The 16,381-nt window shown below is 39.9% G+C and overlaps 1 protein-coding gene across 2 annotated transcripts in view; it reads right to left on the reverse strand.

The window, feature by feature from the left end:
• Positions 1-2,783: 2,783 nt before the first annotated feature.
• SEC24D (SEC24 homolog D, COPII component) overlaps positions 2,784-16,381 on the reverse strand; it is a 73,715-nt gene continuing 60,117 nt past the window's right edge. For both annotated transcript variants that reach the window (XM_020781443.3, XM_078376632.1), the window contains exons 15-23: positions 15,354-15,524; positions 13,633-13,729; positions 12,435-12,580; positions 9,572-9,710; positions 8,393-8,511; positions 7,432-7,611; positions 4,632-4,823; positions 3,473-3,562; positions 2,784-3,280 (exon numbers count right to left, since the gene is read on the reverse strand). In XM_020781443.3, coding sequence (XP_020637102.3) covers positions 3,140-3,280; positions 3,473-3,562; positions 4,632-4,823; positions 7,432-7,611; positions 8,393-8,511; positions 9,572-9,710; positions 12,435-12,580; positions 13,633-13,729; positions 15,354-15,524 — 1,275 coding nt within the window. In that variant the 3' untranslated portion in view covers positions 2,784-3,139. The remainder of the gene's footprint in view (positions 3,281-3,472; positions 3,563-4,631; positions 4,824-7,431; positions 7,612-8,392; positions 8,512-9,571; positions 9,711-12,434; positions 12,581-13,632; positions 13,730-15,353; positions 15,525-16,381) is intronic.

Genomic DNA, 16,381 nt, shown 5'->3' on the forward strand with positions numbered 1-16,381 from the left:
CTCCAGATAAGCTTGGTTGTACAACTAAACTGACAATACCAGCCAGCCGGTGAGACCTCTTGGAGAAAAAAAAATCAGCCAGCAGAATTTCCTGTGGATTGGGTCTAGGAGCTTTGCTTTGTTTTTTGTTTTTTTTCCTAGTTGCAGAATGGGAGCGATGGAGGGGGAGGAAAAGGAAAGTCTGCAAGCCTCCCTATTGCTTTCTAGCTGTGCCATGCTTTGTTTCAAACCCCATTCCTCATGTACAGGTGTGCAAAAGCATTCAATTGACAAGTCCAAGAAGCATGGCTTCCTCGCTACAAGAGAGAAGCACAGACCTACCTGCACGTTCTCACTGGATCATGCTAATTATAAACAACTAAGTTCCTGCAGAAGAATGGGAGAAACGACATGAAGGAACTAGTCCCTTGGGTGCCAAATGAAAGCTCCAGTGCACAAAATAAACAAAAATGATAGAGGAACCCAGTGAAATGAAAACAAAATGGAAGTTTTGCCATGTATATCTTTGTTGTTTGCTACTGTTTTAGGCTTCATGTGACACAGGATTCATAGCATGACTAATGTAACTGATAAGGGTGTGGTGAGTGAATTGTCATTCCCCATATATGTTCCTGCTGAACAATGTATTGATCAATACATTTATCTTCTGAGTTGGTCATTCTATGAATAAAAAAGAATCTACAAATTAAATTCACCTATTGCCAAGCTATAGCTCCCATAATCCCCATGATTACTCCAAAAGATCTAAATGGGCATTAGGCCGGGGGAGGATACTGGAGTATCTGGTGTTCTAGTTCCTATCATGGAGGTCTTGCAGAACTGAAGGAGGTTAGTCAGCAAGGTCTCCTTATCTATGGAGGTGACAAAACTCCCCCCTCCCCCATCTTGAAAACATTTTCTGATTTCCGTAGATTGAGTGGATCCAGGTGTGTGGTGACTGGAAACGACAGACACGAACACTTCATTGCTATAGGGATTGAGGGAAGTGACGTGAGGAAAGTGGGAGGAAGGACTCCAACCACCGTTTTCCATTATAGCGCAGCATGGATAGGAGTTGTTTTCCAACCTCAGAACATAAGTTTCCTCTCAAATCTCCTCCGTTGATGGATTCCAGCAGACCAATTCTTTTCCTATCCCTCCAGACAAGCCCTTCACTTCTCCTTAACACTACCGAACAAACATTATAATGGAGGTTGAATTAATTTCTACTATTCAGTCATGAACATATTAATGTATACTTAAAAGAAATTCTCCACATCTGTAGAAACCATGACTGGTTTGATAGTAGAGAGAATAACTATGTTTTCCCTCATTTCATCTGAAAACAGTTAAGGTGGTAATGTATTTTATCTACTGAACATACTTCTGGATCTATGAACAAGCATTTATAGATCAAAAGTGGCAGCCTCAAGTGCACAGGAGTCAGATGGCGTGCCAACAATGAGCACAATGGTGGAAAGATCTCTAACTGGAAACTTGTTTTTATCTGAGAAAACCACTCTTACAAAGGTGAACAGATGACAACCTGCAGTCATATGTTTTTCATAATACTGCCTCTAAAATGCTAAGACTCAAATTGTGGATGCATATAACTGGAGAGAACTATCCTTGGAAAACATGTGTTAGGATTAGGTTAATCTTTTCCATTTGATTAGTGGTCCCCCCTAGTGGAATGGAAATGAAATGTTACGAGTTCTGTATCCACTGTATATTGGATCCCCAGACCCATGACAGGAAGATGCTGAGGGAATAATTACATCCCAAATAATGGGGTTCACTGCATTAAAAGTATTAAGAAATCTAAAAGATGATTACCTGTAATTCTCCAAGAGTTAAGTTCAAGTCTCAAGTTATTTTGCCTAAATAAAGAAGCCCGTCAGAGTTATTGTGGAAATAAAGTATTGTTCGCATGTTTTTAATGGCAGAATGTTTTGACTTTTACAGGATACTATGGGATTTGATGGGTTTCTGAAAGGATTAGAGAGTTGTCAGGATTCATCTGTAGCTAAACAGAAACACTTCTGGCACAGATGTTGTAATTTCCAGTACCAGATGTCAGGGATAAAGAGAAGGGGAAAGGGGTATCTTCAGTTTCTTCCTGTGTACTTCATAGGGGCACATTGTTCATTGTTAGAAGGAGCTGATTTAGGTGTTCTTTGGATCTGTCTGGGTCCCCTATTGTAAGAATACCAGGGAGGTAACCATGGCTGCTTGTATGGTATACAATACAATTTCCATTAGTGATAGGATGTAAGCATAAAGAGATAGAAAGCATGTTTCATATGAAGCTGTTAGGAATAATGAGGAATTGAAGAGGATATGTTTCAGCAAGTAAAGAGTTACACAAGAAGAATCCCATAGATCAGACTGAAGGTCCAGTTTAATCCAGTAAACAGTTATTGTATGACTGAATTCTATTGTTGCAGAAGGATCAGCATATATTTGTATGACATGGAGGGAATGTCAGTAGCTGCTATCACATTCTCATAGATATCTTTTTCTAAATCAAAAAGGTCCAAGTGTTTTAGGTTTTTTTCAGAGGTTAAGATGCAGTTTAGGGTACCAAAATGCAGTAGAGAATCTGTGATCTCCAAGTGTTGGGAGACAAAAGGTTCCATCATCACTAGCCATGTTGGCTAGGACTGATGAAAGCTTGGAGACAAATGGCATCTGGACATGGCTTGCTCTCTCCCGACATACTGCATCACAGCATGCAAAGCAGAATGTACTGAAAATACTTAAAAGGTGATTCAGTGCAAGAAACAGTAAGTCAAAATACACAGTCACTAGAACATTAGCTGTTTATATGAGTAATAAAAATTACAGATATTAATGCTTCACAATTTATTAAAGTTTAAGAAATGAAAACGACATGCTTTCAGCTTTGAGAGATTCCAGGATTCCAAATTTTCTCATAAGAAACTATCCTTTTAAAGAACAGTAAAGGCTCTCCCATAGGAGTTATACCTGAGCGCGCAGATTTGCCTATGCTACATAAATGTAGGTGGGCTACATTATTATGGAAAAGGGCACTAGGATATGAAATTAGAAACTGTACAAAAAAAGTAAGACTAAAAAGCACCTCGTGGTGGTTGGTCACTTGAGTAAAATCTTTCCTGAATGAATATTCGTGTATTCATTAGCTGAGCAACTGACAGATCTCTTTATGAACGCAACATAAGAAATCCACGTAAGAAGCTCCTCCATAAATACTCTTATCTTCAACCAAGAATTGTTGGAAAACCATCTCTGGCTGCTCTCTTTGCTTTACAATCAAGATCTGAGAAGGAAAAGAAAAGGTGGTTCGGGTTATAAGAGAGCCTGAAAATCCTCTTTGAAGCATGTTATCACACTGACCAAAGAGCAGAAAAGTTTGAAAAAAACTGAGGTGACAGTACAAATGGTATCCATATGCCAAAGGAGTCCAATAAGCATTTCAAAACAGCATTTCAATAAAGATTCCATATTTTACCTTCATAGTATAAGGTGTCTTGCTCTGGAGATGATCTATCATTGACCTCAGCTTTGTAGAGTAGGGATTCTCCACTTCAGGAAGGAGTGTCTGCATGATAAACATAAGAAATGATACATGAAAACTGCACTTATATCAAAAGACAAGCCTATTTATTTTGAAAGAGGAGATCAAAATGGTCTCATTGGCAATTATCAAATTTCACTGGTCTTGAAAATCAGCAGCTGCTTTCATTATCCAGAATGGTAAAATCTCAAAGATTTTTCCATGTAGAAATGATTTTTCCCCTAAATTCAGTGAGAATAAAATATTTCCACTTTTCCAAGAGGAGGAATAAACACCATTAAAAAGCAGTATGTACATACTTCATATAAATGAAACATGTCCATACAGTGCCACTGCAGGCCTTTTCACTGGTCTTTGAGATTAAGAATGTTGCATTGCCTGATAAACCAGGAATGAGGAACTCAGCAATTATCACGAACAGCAGGTTGGAATAAGATTGAGGACCAGGTGTGGGATTTTCAAATTCATGGACTACAAATCTAGGAGTTCTACCCAACTCATACAAACCTTAAGACACTTGGGAGACAAGGCCTAAATTGGAAGTCTCTGAGGCTTAGCTAGGACTAGCTCCCCAGAAGCTTCCCATTTTTGTCCTAATGATAACTGGGTGCTTTATTTCTGAACAGGAAGCTGAGCCTTAAAGACTTCCAATTTAGACCTTTTCTCCCAGGTGAGACACATTTAGCTGTCCGTAAGGTGCATGTCATTTAGGCAAAATTCCCAGAATGAGGAATTTTGAGATTTATGCCTAAAAAAATAATAATCCCCAAATCCCATCCCTAGCAGGGAGATCAGCTTGCTTATCTTGGATGGAAACAGTCATAATCTAGGAACATTGGCTACTCATCATTATAGAATTGAAGGGGTTTTGGGAAGGAAATTGATGGGAGTATCTCATGAGAAATCCTCCGTGTGCCTGTTAACTCAAAGTATTTGCAATTTCAGCCTGAACTTTACTAATAAGAGGAATCTAATGATCTTAAGATTTTTTTGGTGCAGGTCTGCTTATGTACTTTGCTCATTGTCAGATTGGAAATTAAATTTCAAGGCCCTTTCCCTCCACCACCAGAGACCACAAACACCAATTACTCACAGCTTCTGTGCTGACATGTGCAAAGGATGGTACATTAAATATCCCTTGGATAAGGTCTGGCGGAGCACTGACTCCCAGCCACAAAAACATATGTACTCCATTTGCCAGTAAGAATACCCCTCCTTCAGACAGACGTTCTTCTGAGCAGCGAACAGCAGAGGGGAATGTGTCACTATTCACATCCATAGTGTGCTGCAGAAAGAAAGATTAGATTCTTACAGTCATGCTCCTTTGCATTACAGCAGAGTTCCAAAGCCTTTGCCCCATGAAACCAGAAATACCATTCTGGTCACTGGAAGTATCTTCTTTTTGAATTCTAGGGAATGGGTAGAAAATTGGAGCCGGATGCTCTGAGACTGCACATCTCTGCTTTGTGGTATTTAATGCAAGTACATAATTGGAATAGAATTTTTTTAACAAAGCAAGAGAAACAAGAAGACTTGGAATAAATAATCCAAAACAAATTCTTTCTGGTCATCACACACCTTTCCCCATTTATATTTACCCAAAATGAACAACATTATCTTTCTGACACGCTTATCTTGTTGTTGTTGTTGTTGTTGTTGTTGTTGTTGTTGTTGTTGTTGTTGTTGTTGTTGTTGTTGTTGTTGTTGTTGTTGTTGTTGTTGTTGTTGTTGTTGTTGTTGTTGTTGTTTAGTCGTGTCCGACTCTTCGTGACCCCATGGACCAGAGCACGCCAGGCCCTCCTATCTTCCACTGCCTCCCGGAGGTCTGTCAATTTCATGTTGGTTGCTTCGCAGACGCTGTCCAGCCATCTCATCCTCAGTCGTCCCCTTCTCCTCTTGCCGTCACACTTTCCTAACATCAAGGTCTTTTCCAAGGAGTCTTCTCTTCTCATCAGATGGCCAAAGTACTGGAGCCTCAGCTTCAGGATCTGTCCTTCCAGTGAGCACTCAGGGTTGATTTCCTTTAGAATTGATAGGTTTGTTCTGCTTGCAGTCCAGGGGACTCTCAAGAGCCTCCTCCAGCACCACAATTCACCCTTCATGGATTGCTGCCTTGTCGTGGTGAAGGGGCTTGAGCAACTCAGAGAAGCTATGGGCTATGCCATGCAGGGACACCCAAGACTGACAGGACATAGTGAAGAGTTCCGACTAAACGCAATCCACCTGGAGTAGGAAATGGCAATGCCACTCCAGTATCTTTGCCAAGAACGCCCCATGATCAGAAACAAAAGGCTAAAAGACACGCTTATCTACTGAACAGAAATCTCCCTCCCTGCTCCCAGAAAAAGTGGATGGAATAAACTCAATTCCTTCTTCATGTAGGTGTGCTTTTTAGTCAATGAGCTAAAATGCTGCAGCACATGTGAATTGGGGACTGACTATAAAAGAAGCAGCTGCAACATGACACAATGCTATGCCACTCAAATTCACAACTTCCCTGTGTTGATGAATGACCGATCACTAGTATAACTGGACGGTAGTATAGTGCCATTTTGGGAGTACCTGGCATCTCTAGATATCGCACTAAACAAATTTGTTGCAAAGTATAGAAACAAGCAGACAGAAAAAGTGGCTGACACAAAACAGATTCCAAAGTTAAGTTGTACAAAAATGTAAAATCATTTCCTCCTGCATGAGGATCTACCTACAAGGGTTGGTTCCAAACCCTGAGAAAGCTGCTCTCCATGCCTTCCCCCCACACCATACTGTTGCCAGGCAAGCTTCTGAAGCCACAGTGGTGGTTGGTGAGGACAGAAATAAAGTAGCTTTGCAGCAGTGCTCAGTGGAATTTCCACACCCATAATCCTGGACTCACTAGTGGGTAGGCAATGTTTTTGTATTTCAGCTCCCAGAATTCAGCAAAAATTCACCCAGCCAGGTGCTCCAGGTGATTTAGCCAAACAAAGAAAGACCTCACAAGAGTTTTCAATTACACACAAGTGGGGAATGAAGGCTCTGCTCTGTCACATATTTTGTTCCTTTAAGAAGAAATGGGTAAAAGTGGCTAAAATTCAATGGATTAGGGGACTAGTAGTCTCTCTGCCCATCAGGCACTAGGTAGAGTGCTTCTCAAAAAATCTACCAGTCCCCCAATCCCTTGCAGCTTTCATAGGCTTTAGCCACTCCCATCAATTTCCTCTGTCCTCTTAACAGGAATAAAATGGCTGACAGAGCCTTCATTTTCCATTTGTGCATAACTGAAAACTGTGAGGATTTCTTCATTAAAATCCCCAAAATTCTGGCAGTGGAATTCCAGGTGAATTTTAGAGTCCACAGCTGAAAAGATATGAAAGTCTCATGCTCCTTACCAGTGCCACCATCTTACTTAAAGCAGCCAAACCCCAAAGGCTGGTGGAAGCCAAACAGTGGCACTGGCAAACTAAGCACAACTGAAGAAGCATAGTAATCTGCTTAGTGTCACTGCTTTGGGCTAGGTCTGTGCATCTGGAGTGAGTCAGTTGTCCCATATATGATGTCACCTCAGGTATCCAGGCCTAAATTCTCCTCAGTGCTATCCCTACCACTTGGTCAGTGGCAACAATGGCTGCTGCCCAGTAGCTCCATCAACATGATTCAGTGAGAGCTAGTATGGTGCAGTGGTTAGAGTATTCAACTAGGACTTCAGAGACCTGAGTTCAAATCCCCACTGGGCTGAGAAGCATGTTGGGTGATCTTGTGCCACATTTAGCCTGCCCTATCTCACATGGTTTTTGTTAGAATAAAGTGGGAGAAGCTCATTGGAAAAAACACAGGACATAAACTGAGAACCTGTTCTCCAGGTATTGCCCAAGGATCCTACGCCTGATGCATGCTAACACTAGAGACCTACTTACAATTGGCAGAAGCTGTGGGTAGAATAAAAGCTGGGTGCCGGCAACATCCATTGACATCACCAGCTGCCTGTGGAAGGTTCTTTCATCTGTTGGAATCTCAGGCTTGCTTATAAGAACACTGCTTTTCAGAAGACAATTCATGTAGACTGGAAGCACCTTCATGGCATCAGGAAGGATTAGCTGAAAAACAAAAAAGCAGAAAACTCAAGACTGAAAAAGTTAATTTGGGACTCAAGTTCCCAGGAACCCATCACTCAGTATGGCTTAGTGACCATGCTATCAGGGCATTATGGGGGCTGTAGCCCAAAGCGCTGGTACCAATGGCACAGTGATTAAACCGCTGTACTGCAGCCAAAACTGTGCTCATGACCTGGGGTTCAATCCCAGGTAGCCGGCTCAAGGTTGACTCAGCCTTCTATCCTTACGAGGTCGGTAAAACGAGTACCCAGCTCTCTTGGGGGGGGGGGCAATGTGTAGCCTGCATAATTGACTTGTAAACCACCCAGAGAGTGCTTGAAGCAGTTTTCTCTGAAGTGTAACAAGAATGGAACTTGTAAATTTTTTAAAGGTACAGTTCACCAGCTAAATGGCAAAGGGAACAAACATTTTCAATTTTCATAGCGGAAAACTATCTTGAATTGGCCACAGTTTAAGTGCCAATACTTGTGCTGTACATATAAAGATGCCAAGTTGAAGACCAACATATTGACCAGGCAGTGCACTGTGATGCCTTGTTCTCCAAACTCTAATGCACCATGAATGCATCACAAATATATGAAAATGTCTAAGCGTGTGCTGCATCTGGGATGCCTATTTCATATACAGGTAACACAAATGGATATTTACAACACAATCGATATTTAATTAGACCAGTAGCTCCCAACCTTGGGTCCCCAGATGTTCTTGGACTGCAATTACCAGAAGCCTTCACCACTATCTGTGAGCTGAAAATATACAATACCTGGCTCACAGCCGATGGACTAGCACAATTTTTTCTGTAACACGCCAACATACGGGCTGTCTGATTCACCAAGATCTCACGGACAGTCTTCAGTGGTTGACTGAGAATGGCTTTGTATGCTAAAATGGTATAATTCAGAGATTTTAGAAGATTAAAATGTTCCTTCCTCTCCCATTCATTCTGCTTTTTTTACATGAAAGGCTCAGAAAAAATATTTTTTTTCTTTGCTATATTAAATAAGCTTTAAGCTATTAAAACCGACACAGCTTTCATTTAATTGACTCATTCTGAACTTTTTCGAAACAAGATTAAAATTGAGAAGGTTGGATCTGCTGAGAAAGCGAAAACCATAAGCTCTTGGTTTAAAAGTAAAAGTCACATGAAAAGTGAAATTGTGCCAGAATCTTATTCACAATTCATACATACTTCAATGTATTCAAGTTAAGTAACAACAGCAAAGATTTGCTGATTAACAAGATACTGGTTGTGTTCTCAGCTGCACGCACATTGTGTGAACAGTTGGAATAATACCAAGAATGCACCCACCACCAATTAGTGGCAATTTACCTTCTCAGCTTCGTACTTACACATGCATAATTTGCCATTCTGCCAAATGTGTTTTTGTGATGCATCCAAGACACAACACAGTTTACAATCCTAATCTAAATTTGATAAGAATAATAATAACTTTTGAACTGCAGAGCTGGAAGGGACCATATGGATCACTGAGTCCAGCCCCTCTCAAGGAGGGACAGTGGGGAATCAAACCTCTGGCTCTGCAGCCAGATACCTAAACCGCTGAGCTATCCAGCAGTTAATAATATTCCTGTTACTTACAGATTGCAAACTGAAACAGAGACTGTAGTTCACTCAAGAAATTAACAAATACTAGACATGTAAAAATATCAAAGGCATTGCAATTTTGTATTCATCCTCCCAACATCAAATTGCATGTCCCTTGTAAGTCACACACATATGTTGCATTACAGAAAGCATGGAACTTAGAATATACTGCACTCCAAGAAAGGTTGGGAAAGTAACTTGGACTTAAAACTCCTTGCACCTTCTGGCCTAGCACCTTGCTGGAAGGGTCGGAGTTGTAGTCACAAAAAGAAACTGTTCCATGTGCTGAAGGTATTCACCATGATCACTAAATCCCTCCCCATCCCTGAAGCTTACCTGATTTTGCAAAAAAGTTTATGAGAGCATCAGTTTCACAGCTCTTGTAGACATCCGCTAACTGGGAGCTACAATTCAGTCCAATGTTATGAATGCGTAGTCGTCTTTGACCATTCATGGAGGTGTAAAGGACTGCACACTACAAGGAGAAAGGCAAAGTCAATTTGGACAGAAAGCTGAATTTATTTCCTCCATTATTCTGCACCTACTTTCAGTTTTTGCTTTAAAAAGTTAATTCAAGGGAAAGGAAAAGAGGGTCAAAGAGAAGAAAATCTAAACAGCAAAGATCATAAATTACAATCAGGAAAGTCCAGGTGGAATCTTAAGCACTCTTTGAGAAAGACAGTTTGCATTCTGTGACTATGCAGAAGCTTAACTTAATAAGGAATGTGGTTGCATTACTGAAGGTTAGCCAAATACTACTTATTCATATTCTTAATTTGATTTATATACCACCCATTTGGCAGCCAGGGCTACTCTGGGCAGTTTGCAACAGATAAACAAACTATTCTGACTGTCAATAATCTTCAAAGATCTTGGGAAATGGTCTTTCCAAATACTGATGCTGAAAGTTGCCCAAAAAGCAACCAACCATATTATCCATGCAAACCATGAGCTCTGTCACTACGTTTGGTAGCAAGGCATGACATGGTGCCATATTCACCTTGTAGCTGCACTTAATAATAATAATAATAATAATAATAATAATAATAATAATAATAATAATAATAATAATAATAATAATAATAATAATAATAATAATAATAATAATAATAATAATTTTATTGTCATTGTAAGTATATACACAATATACCTATACAACGAACTTCTCAGTATTATCAAACTACACTATCCTTCCAAAAATCAATTTCCAGAGCTGTTGTATTTCATAGCAACCTAGACATTTTGTCATGCTGGGAACAAGAGACTTTTTGGACTACAACCCCCAGAATGCTCCAGCCAACATGGCCAGTGTAGTCCAAAAAGTGACATTTCTAAGCACTGAGGTCCTTGAAGTAAGCAGGTAGGAACTCTGAAGGTTTGACTGATTCTGGGGCTACTACCAATAAAACATGCAAGATTGTTTGTAACCTGTACCAGTCAATTTTTCTAATTGAAGCTTTAGGTTAAGAGACTCCCTGCTTTCTAGTTCTGACTGAAATGTTCTTCAAGCCCTAGCAAGAGACAGTGGCCATTTCCTTACATGCTTTGGTGTATTACAGCTTACAGCAGGAGGATATTTTCCTAAGGAATGATTTCGTTCCTTGCAAAGGCTAATTATATTTTATTGTACTGTATTTACATAAGGCTTTACGGCTGACTCATAGACTACACTTCAAGAGTGGATGACTTAAGTGTTCTAAAAGTAAAAGATTTGGGCCATTATAGAGATAGATTTATTAACTGCACCAAAAAAGGACGTGGTAATGGTGTGGTAACGACTCTAGACCTAATTATTTAGGGACAATGAATTATGAAGATGCTGAAGAAAAGAACTGTGAGTTCAGACTCTACCTTCAGTTTATTTAACTTGATGATAAGTGAAAATACCTGCAGCTCACAGGGAATGTATATGCAGAGGTGGAAAATAGAGGATCTCCCTCACTATCATTTATAGTGTCCATGGTATAACTTACAAAGAGAGACATTTTTGTCACCATACTTGTCAATGCTGAATGATAGACTAATGCAGAATATTCTTCGGTTCCTGCTGAGGGACATTGATAGTAAAGTATATTACAATGCTGTTCATTTTGCACTCTCACCAAAGAAGATTCAAGAAAGATTTGCAAAAACTAATCTGCAATCTGAACTTCAATATTGTGCCATTCTCACAAGTAAACTTAATAATTTTAAATTCATTTTTCAGATGAAAGGCAATAATTACACACAAACAGCTCATAATACTATATCTTGTAAACTAATTTCACAAAAAAAAACCAATGTCTTTTAAAGGTTTTAACTTTATATATTAAAAGGTCTTCTAGTCTTTATTTGGCTTCAGTATTAGTATATAGTATTAGTTTTTTGTGTGAGTATCCAATGAGCAGGGAGCTGGACTTGATGGCTTATAGGCCCTCTCTAACTCCATTGTTCTATCATTCTATGCTGTGTAACTAAAACTGAAATATTTTGCAAGGGCCTATGGCCACAAACAATATAATTCGTTGGTACAGTGGACCCTTGACTTATGGAATTAATCCGTATTGGAACGGTGGCTGCAGGTCAAAAAGTCTGTAGGTCAAGTCTCCATTGACCTACAGTGCATTGAAAACCGATTAATCCCGTAACAGGCCGTTTTTGTTCCATTTTGGTTTTTTTCTGGTCTGTAAGTCAATTCTCAGGCTGCAAGTCAAACCTAAATTTTGCGCCCAGAGAAGTCTGTAACTCAAAAAGTCTGTAAGTCAAGCCGTCTGTAAGTCAAGGGTCCACTGTATTTCAAATCAGAAACAGAACTGAAATCGATTGCATTTTCTCTCTCCTGAAGGGATAAAATTACACAGCATCACCTTCAAGGAAAGAATGAGAGGGCTATTTACTCCAAGACACTTTCTATCCTCCTCCAACAACAACAACAAACCCTAGTATCAGCATGAAGAAAATAGTGAGACAGGTCACTCACTCATAATGTGAAAGGCCTTTTCTATTAGGTGGCTACGACTTTTGTATTCTGCATTTGCAGTAGGCATGGGAGACTGATCACATTTTCCTCGTGACATAAATATAGTAGTGTCTGTACTAGAATGATGTAAAACCCAAGACCTACTTTGAGAAAATCTCTATGGGCATCGCAAAGCAAAAAACTGCATATTGGCTAGTCGTCTGGATGGAATCTTAAAGCTACAGCGTGGAACCCTGTTACCTGGATTAATGCTCCGCTGTCTTCATTCAATTTATCATCATGCTTGAACTCCACAGTCACAGCTTTGTCACAATCTATTCCGGCCATTTCAACATCTGTGGTGTTATTCATATAAATGGCTCCCAAAAAGTCTGTGGCTCTGAAACCTATTGCAAATTGAAAAATAGTTACTACCGGCCCTATAACAGGCAGCCTGAGAGATGGTATCCCTCTTCTTTCTACATCCCATTTCCATCCTATTTCCTCATTATTAGAATGAACTTACATTATTTGACAGGGAAAATCATCACATACTGTAATTGCTTATATCTTGTCAGTTCCATGTGACAAATATTCCCTACAAAAGCAAGTCCAAAAAGTGGCCATGTGATCCATTCATAGAAATGAAGTTCATGGTTGGGCAATACCGTAACTAGATTGCTAAAAAAGTTATGAATAAGGCAAACTTTTAAATTCCCTAAAGAACTTGTCTTTTTTGCAACTTTTTAGTGATCCAATAAAGGCACTAGCTGACCTCAGACTTGATTTCCCACAGAATTACCCTACATGTCAATAGTCATTAGAGAGTTTGATTGTAGAACTTTTGCCTTACGCTATAAGAAATATTAACATAAAATTGACAAATGTTATGATGTTATCCAATGGCATTGCCAGCTCAGGGAATAATGTGTAGCAGATCCTCAAAAAGAAATTCTCACTCCAGAAATCAGAAATGAATGTTGACAATCATATATTTTGAAATGACCCACTTCTATTAGATTTAGCCAACAGCAGTCCAGACAAAGCTTGTATCATTCAATTGTGCTGACTTATCTGAGAATTTAAAGGGTGGGATCAAACAACATCCTGTTTAACCTCTTTTCCATCTTCTTTTCACATACCCGCACAAAATCTACTATCAAAAGAAATGTTTTAGTAGCTCTACAGTATCTTCTGACTGGTGTTGCCACAAACTGCCCATCTGGTAGCACCCAATAATTAAAAAAATTTAATTAATTTTAAAAGTATTTTTTTAACAATCAGAATTTTATTTCAAAAGTATGCACAACTTTCTCACTTGACATGCTTTTACAGTAAAAAAAAAATCTTGTTGCTTTGAATCTGGTGGACCCCCAAAACATCATACACTAAGCATGGACAATTGCAACTCTACATGGAAAAGAGAAGTGCCAGAAAACAATCCTAATAGTTTTGTTACCTGTGCTAGTACGAACTCTCATTATTGCATCAAATCCCATCGTTTTTTCTATATTCTTCCTGAGGTCACTCAGAAACTGATGACCATCAGAATGGACCTAAATGGGGGGGGGGGGGGAAATAATGCAGAGAGAATTTAATTAAACTAGATATCTGCCACAGGAGGGCAGCAGCTGAATGGAATTGGTTTCACAAAGTTAATATTGTAGAAAGATTTAATTCTCCTGGTACTATTCTCCCTGTTCAAGACTACAACTAATCTCTTGCGTCCCGGGACATGATAAAATATGCCACAAAAGCTTATGTTGCAATAAATCTGGTGGTCTTTAAGATGCTACAGGACTTAGTGTAGAATTGTGGCTGTGGGAGCTGGATCAAATTTCTGGTACAGGAAGATAATAGGCATAATTATTCCCCCTTCTTTATACCTTGTAGGGGAGCAAGTAGCTCTGGCAGCAAGGTTTGAAGGAAAGATGGGAATGGGGAACACATGCTCCCCTTGTATTGTTTTGCAGATACGGAGACAACTTGGAACTTCTGCTGCTGAAATTCACCAGCCAATCAGGAAACCATTTAAAGAAAGCATTTTGCATGCTTCTAATGTGGTGTTCGGGACGTGGTGGCGCTGCAGGCTAAACCGCAGAAGCCTGTGCTGCAGGGTCAGAAGACCAGCAGTCATAAGATCGAATCCATGCGACGGAGTGAGCGCCCTCCCGTCGCTTGTCCCAGCTCCCGCCAACCTAGCTGTTCAAAAGCATGCAAATGCAAGTAGATAAATAGGGACCACCATGGTGGGAACGTAACAGCGTTCCGTGTCTAAGTCGCACTGGCCATGTGCCCACGGAAGATTGCCTTTGAACAAACGCTGGCTCTATGGCTTGGAAACGGGGATGAGCACCGCCCCCTAGAGTCGAACACGACTGGACAAAAATTGTCAAGGGGAACCTTTACCTTTACCTTAATGTGGTGTTCCCCTTGTGCCACCACAATGAGGTGATGCAATGGCTGCCAAATTTCAGTACGAGTCGGGGGAATGTTAGAGCCAATAGGGGTCTGTGGCAAAAACTGGCTCCTCAATGTGCACATATTGGCTGCTCCAGCACAGAAAAAGGGATCTTCTGTGTGCATGTGCGCACGCACATACATGCACATACAGACACAGACACAGACACAAAGACACACACACACACACACACACACTACAGTCCTGATCTAGGGTGCTTTTTAAAAATGAAATGGGTGTGACAAATCCTAACTATGTCATCGAAAAATCTGATTTAACACACTTTAGCACTTTTGCTCTTATCACATTCTTCTGCAACTAATGCTGCTTTGAATTTTGCCCTGCTCTGAAATTTTAACAGACCAAACACATCCAAAGTAAAGGTGCAAGTGAAACTGCTGATTCAATTCCAATTTTTTAAAATAACCACTATGTGGGAGGAGTTTTGAGGAAAAGATTCAGGAATTTACAAGAACTCACGTCAGCAGAAAGGTCCACCTTGCAAGAATAGCTTGGATTTTCACTTTTATTCCTCAACCCTTCTGTTTTCTGGTGTCAGATCTGTTCAGGTTCACATAAGCAATGTAACAGCAAAATTTTAACCTAGGTTTGTTGAGCATTTTCTTTAGATCTTTCTAGTTTCATTTTTATGCTTCATTTGAAGGCACGGTTGTATGTCAAGTTCCATGGAGGTAAAGGAAGAACTTTTTTAAAATTACCTGAAAATTGCTGTATTTGTACAGAGTTCCTCCAGTGAGCATAGTAACAAGACCCATGGAGGCTACATCAACATACTGGTTTGGGAAAAGGAACAGATCCACACAGCAGCCATTAGCAACACAGTCCTTGGCCAGGGTCTCATAAATATTTGTCTGCGGCTGGAAGAGTGTCTGGGGAGTTTAAAAACAAGCATTCTGAGTAATGTACACATCAAAAGGGGAGGGGGGGATTCATGAGAACAACCTGGCATGATTCCATCTGAATTAGCAGTAAAAAAAACACCTCAAAATGAAAAGGAAAAACTACTGCGATACCTTTAAGACTAACACATTTATTCCAGGTAAGTTTTCATGGATCCACTTCTTGCAGCTGTCTCTGTGGAAGTGGACTGTAATCAATGAGAACTCACAGGAGAAAAAAATGTTAGCTTTAAATACATTACAATATTTTGTTGCTATTGTTGAAACAGACTAACACAGCTACTACTTCTCAAAAAAAAAAAAAACAAACCCAGAAAAAATAATGCAATTAAAACATTTTAAATGACAAATACAACCCATGTACAGTGGTGTCTCGCTAGACGATTGCTTCGTTTAACGACGAATTCACTTTACGATGAGGTTGTTGGAGCGATCTTGCGCTCCGTTTAACGATGTTTCCTATGGGCGATTTTCACTTTACGATGTTATTTTGCATATATTTTGCAGATAAGAATAATTTCTAACTATATACATATCTACTTTGTTTACAACATGGATTAAAGCTGGGAACAATCATATACAGGTGTGACAATAAGAACAAGCTTTATTGTTTAGAACCAAAGGTCACCACTAGAGATGGGGGTATTTGTATACAAATGTGAATATCCCCGCACAGGTGGTGTTAACAAGGGTCCAGCCCCATAGGGCTGGATGATCCACTCAGCGAACCACTACGAACACGGACAGCATGATTCTACCAATGGCTCTGCAGAGCATGATCCGCTCGCCACTCCTGGCAGGAGGTGGAAGGACAAGCCTCACTGCAG

This window comes from Pogona vitticeps, chromosome 5, assembly GCF_051106095.1.
Source record: "Pogona vitticeps strain Pit_001003342236 chromosome 5, PviZW2.1, whole genome shotgun sequence".
In the NCBI taxonomy this organism is placed as follows: Eukaryota; Metazoa; Chordata; class Lepidosauria; order Squamata; family Agamidae; genus Pogona; species Pogona vitticeps.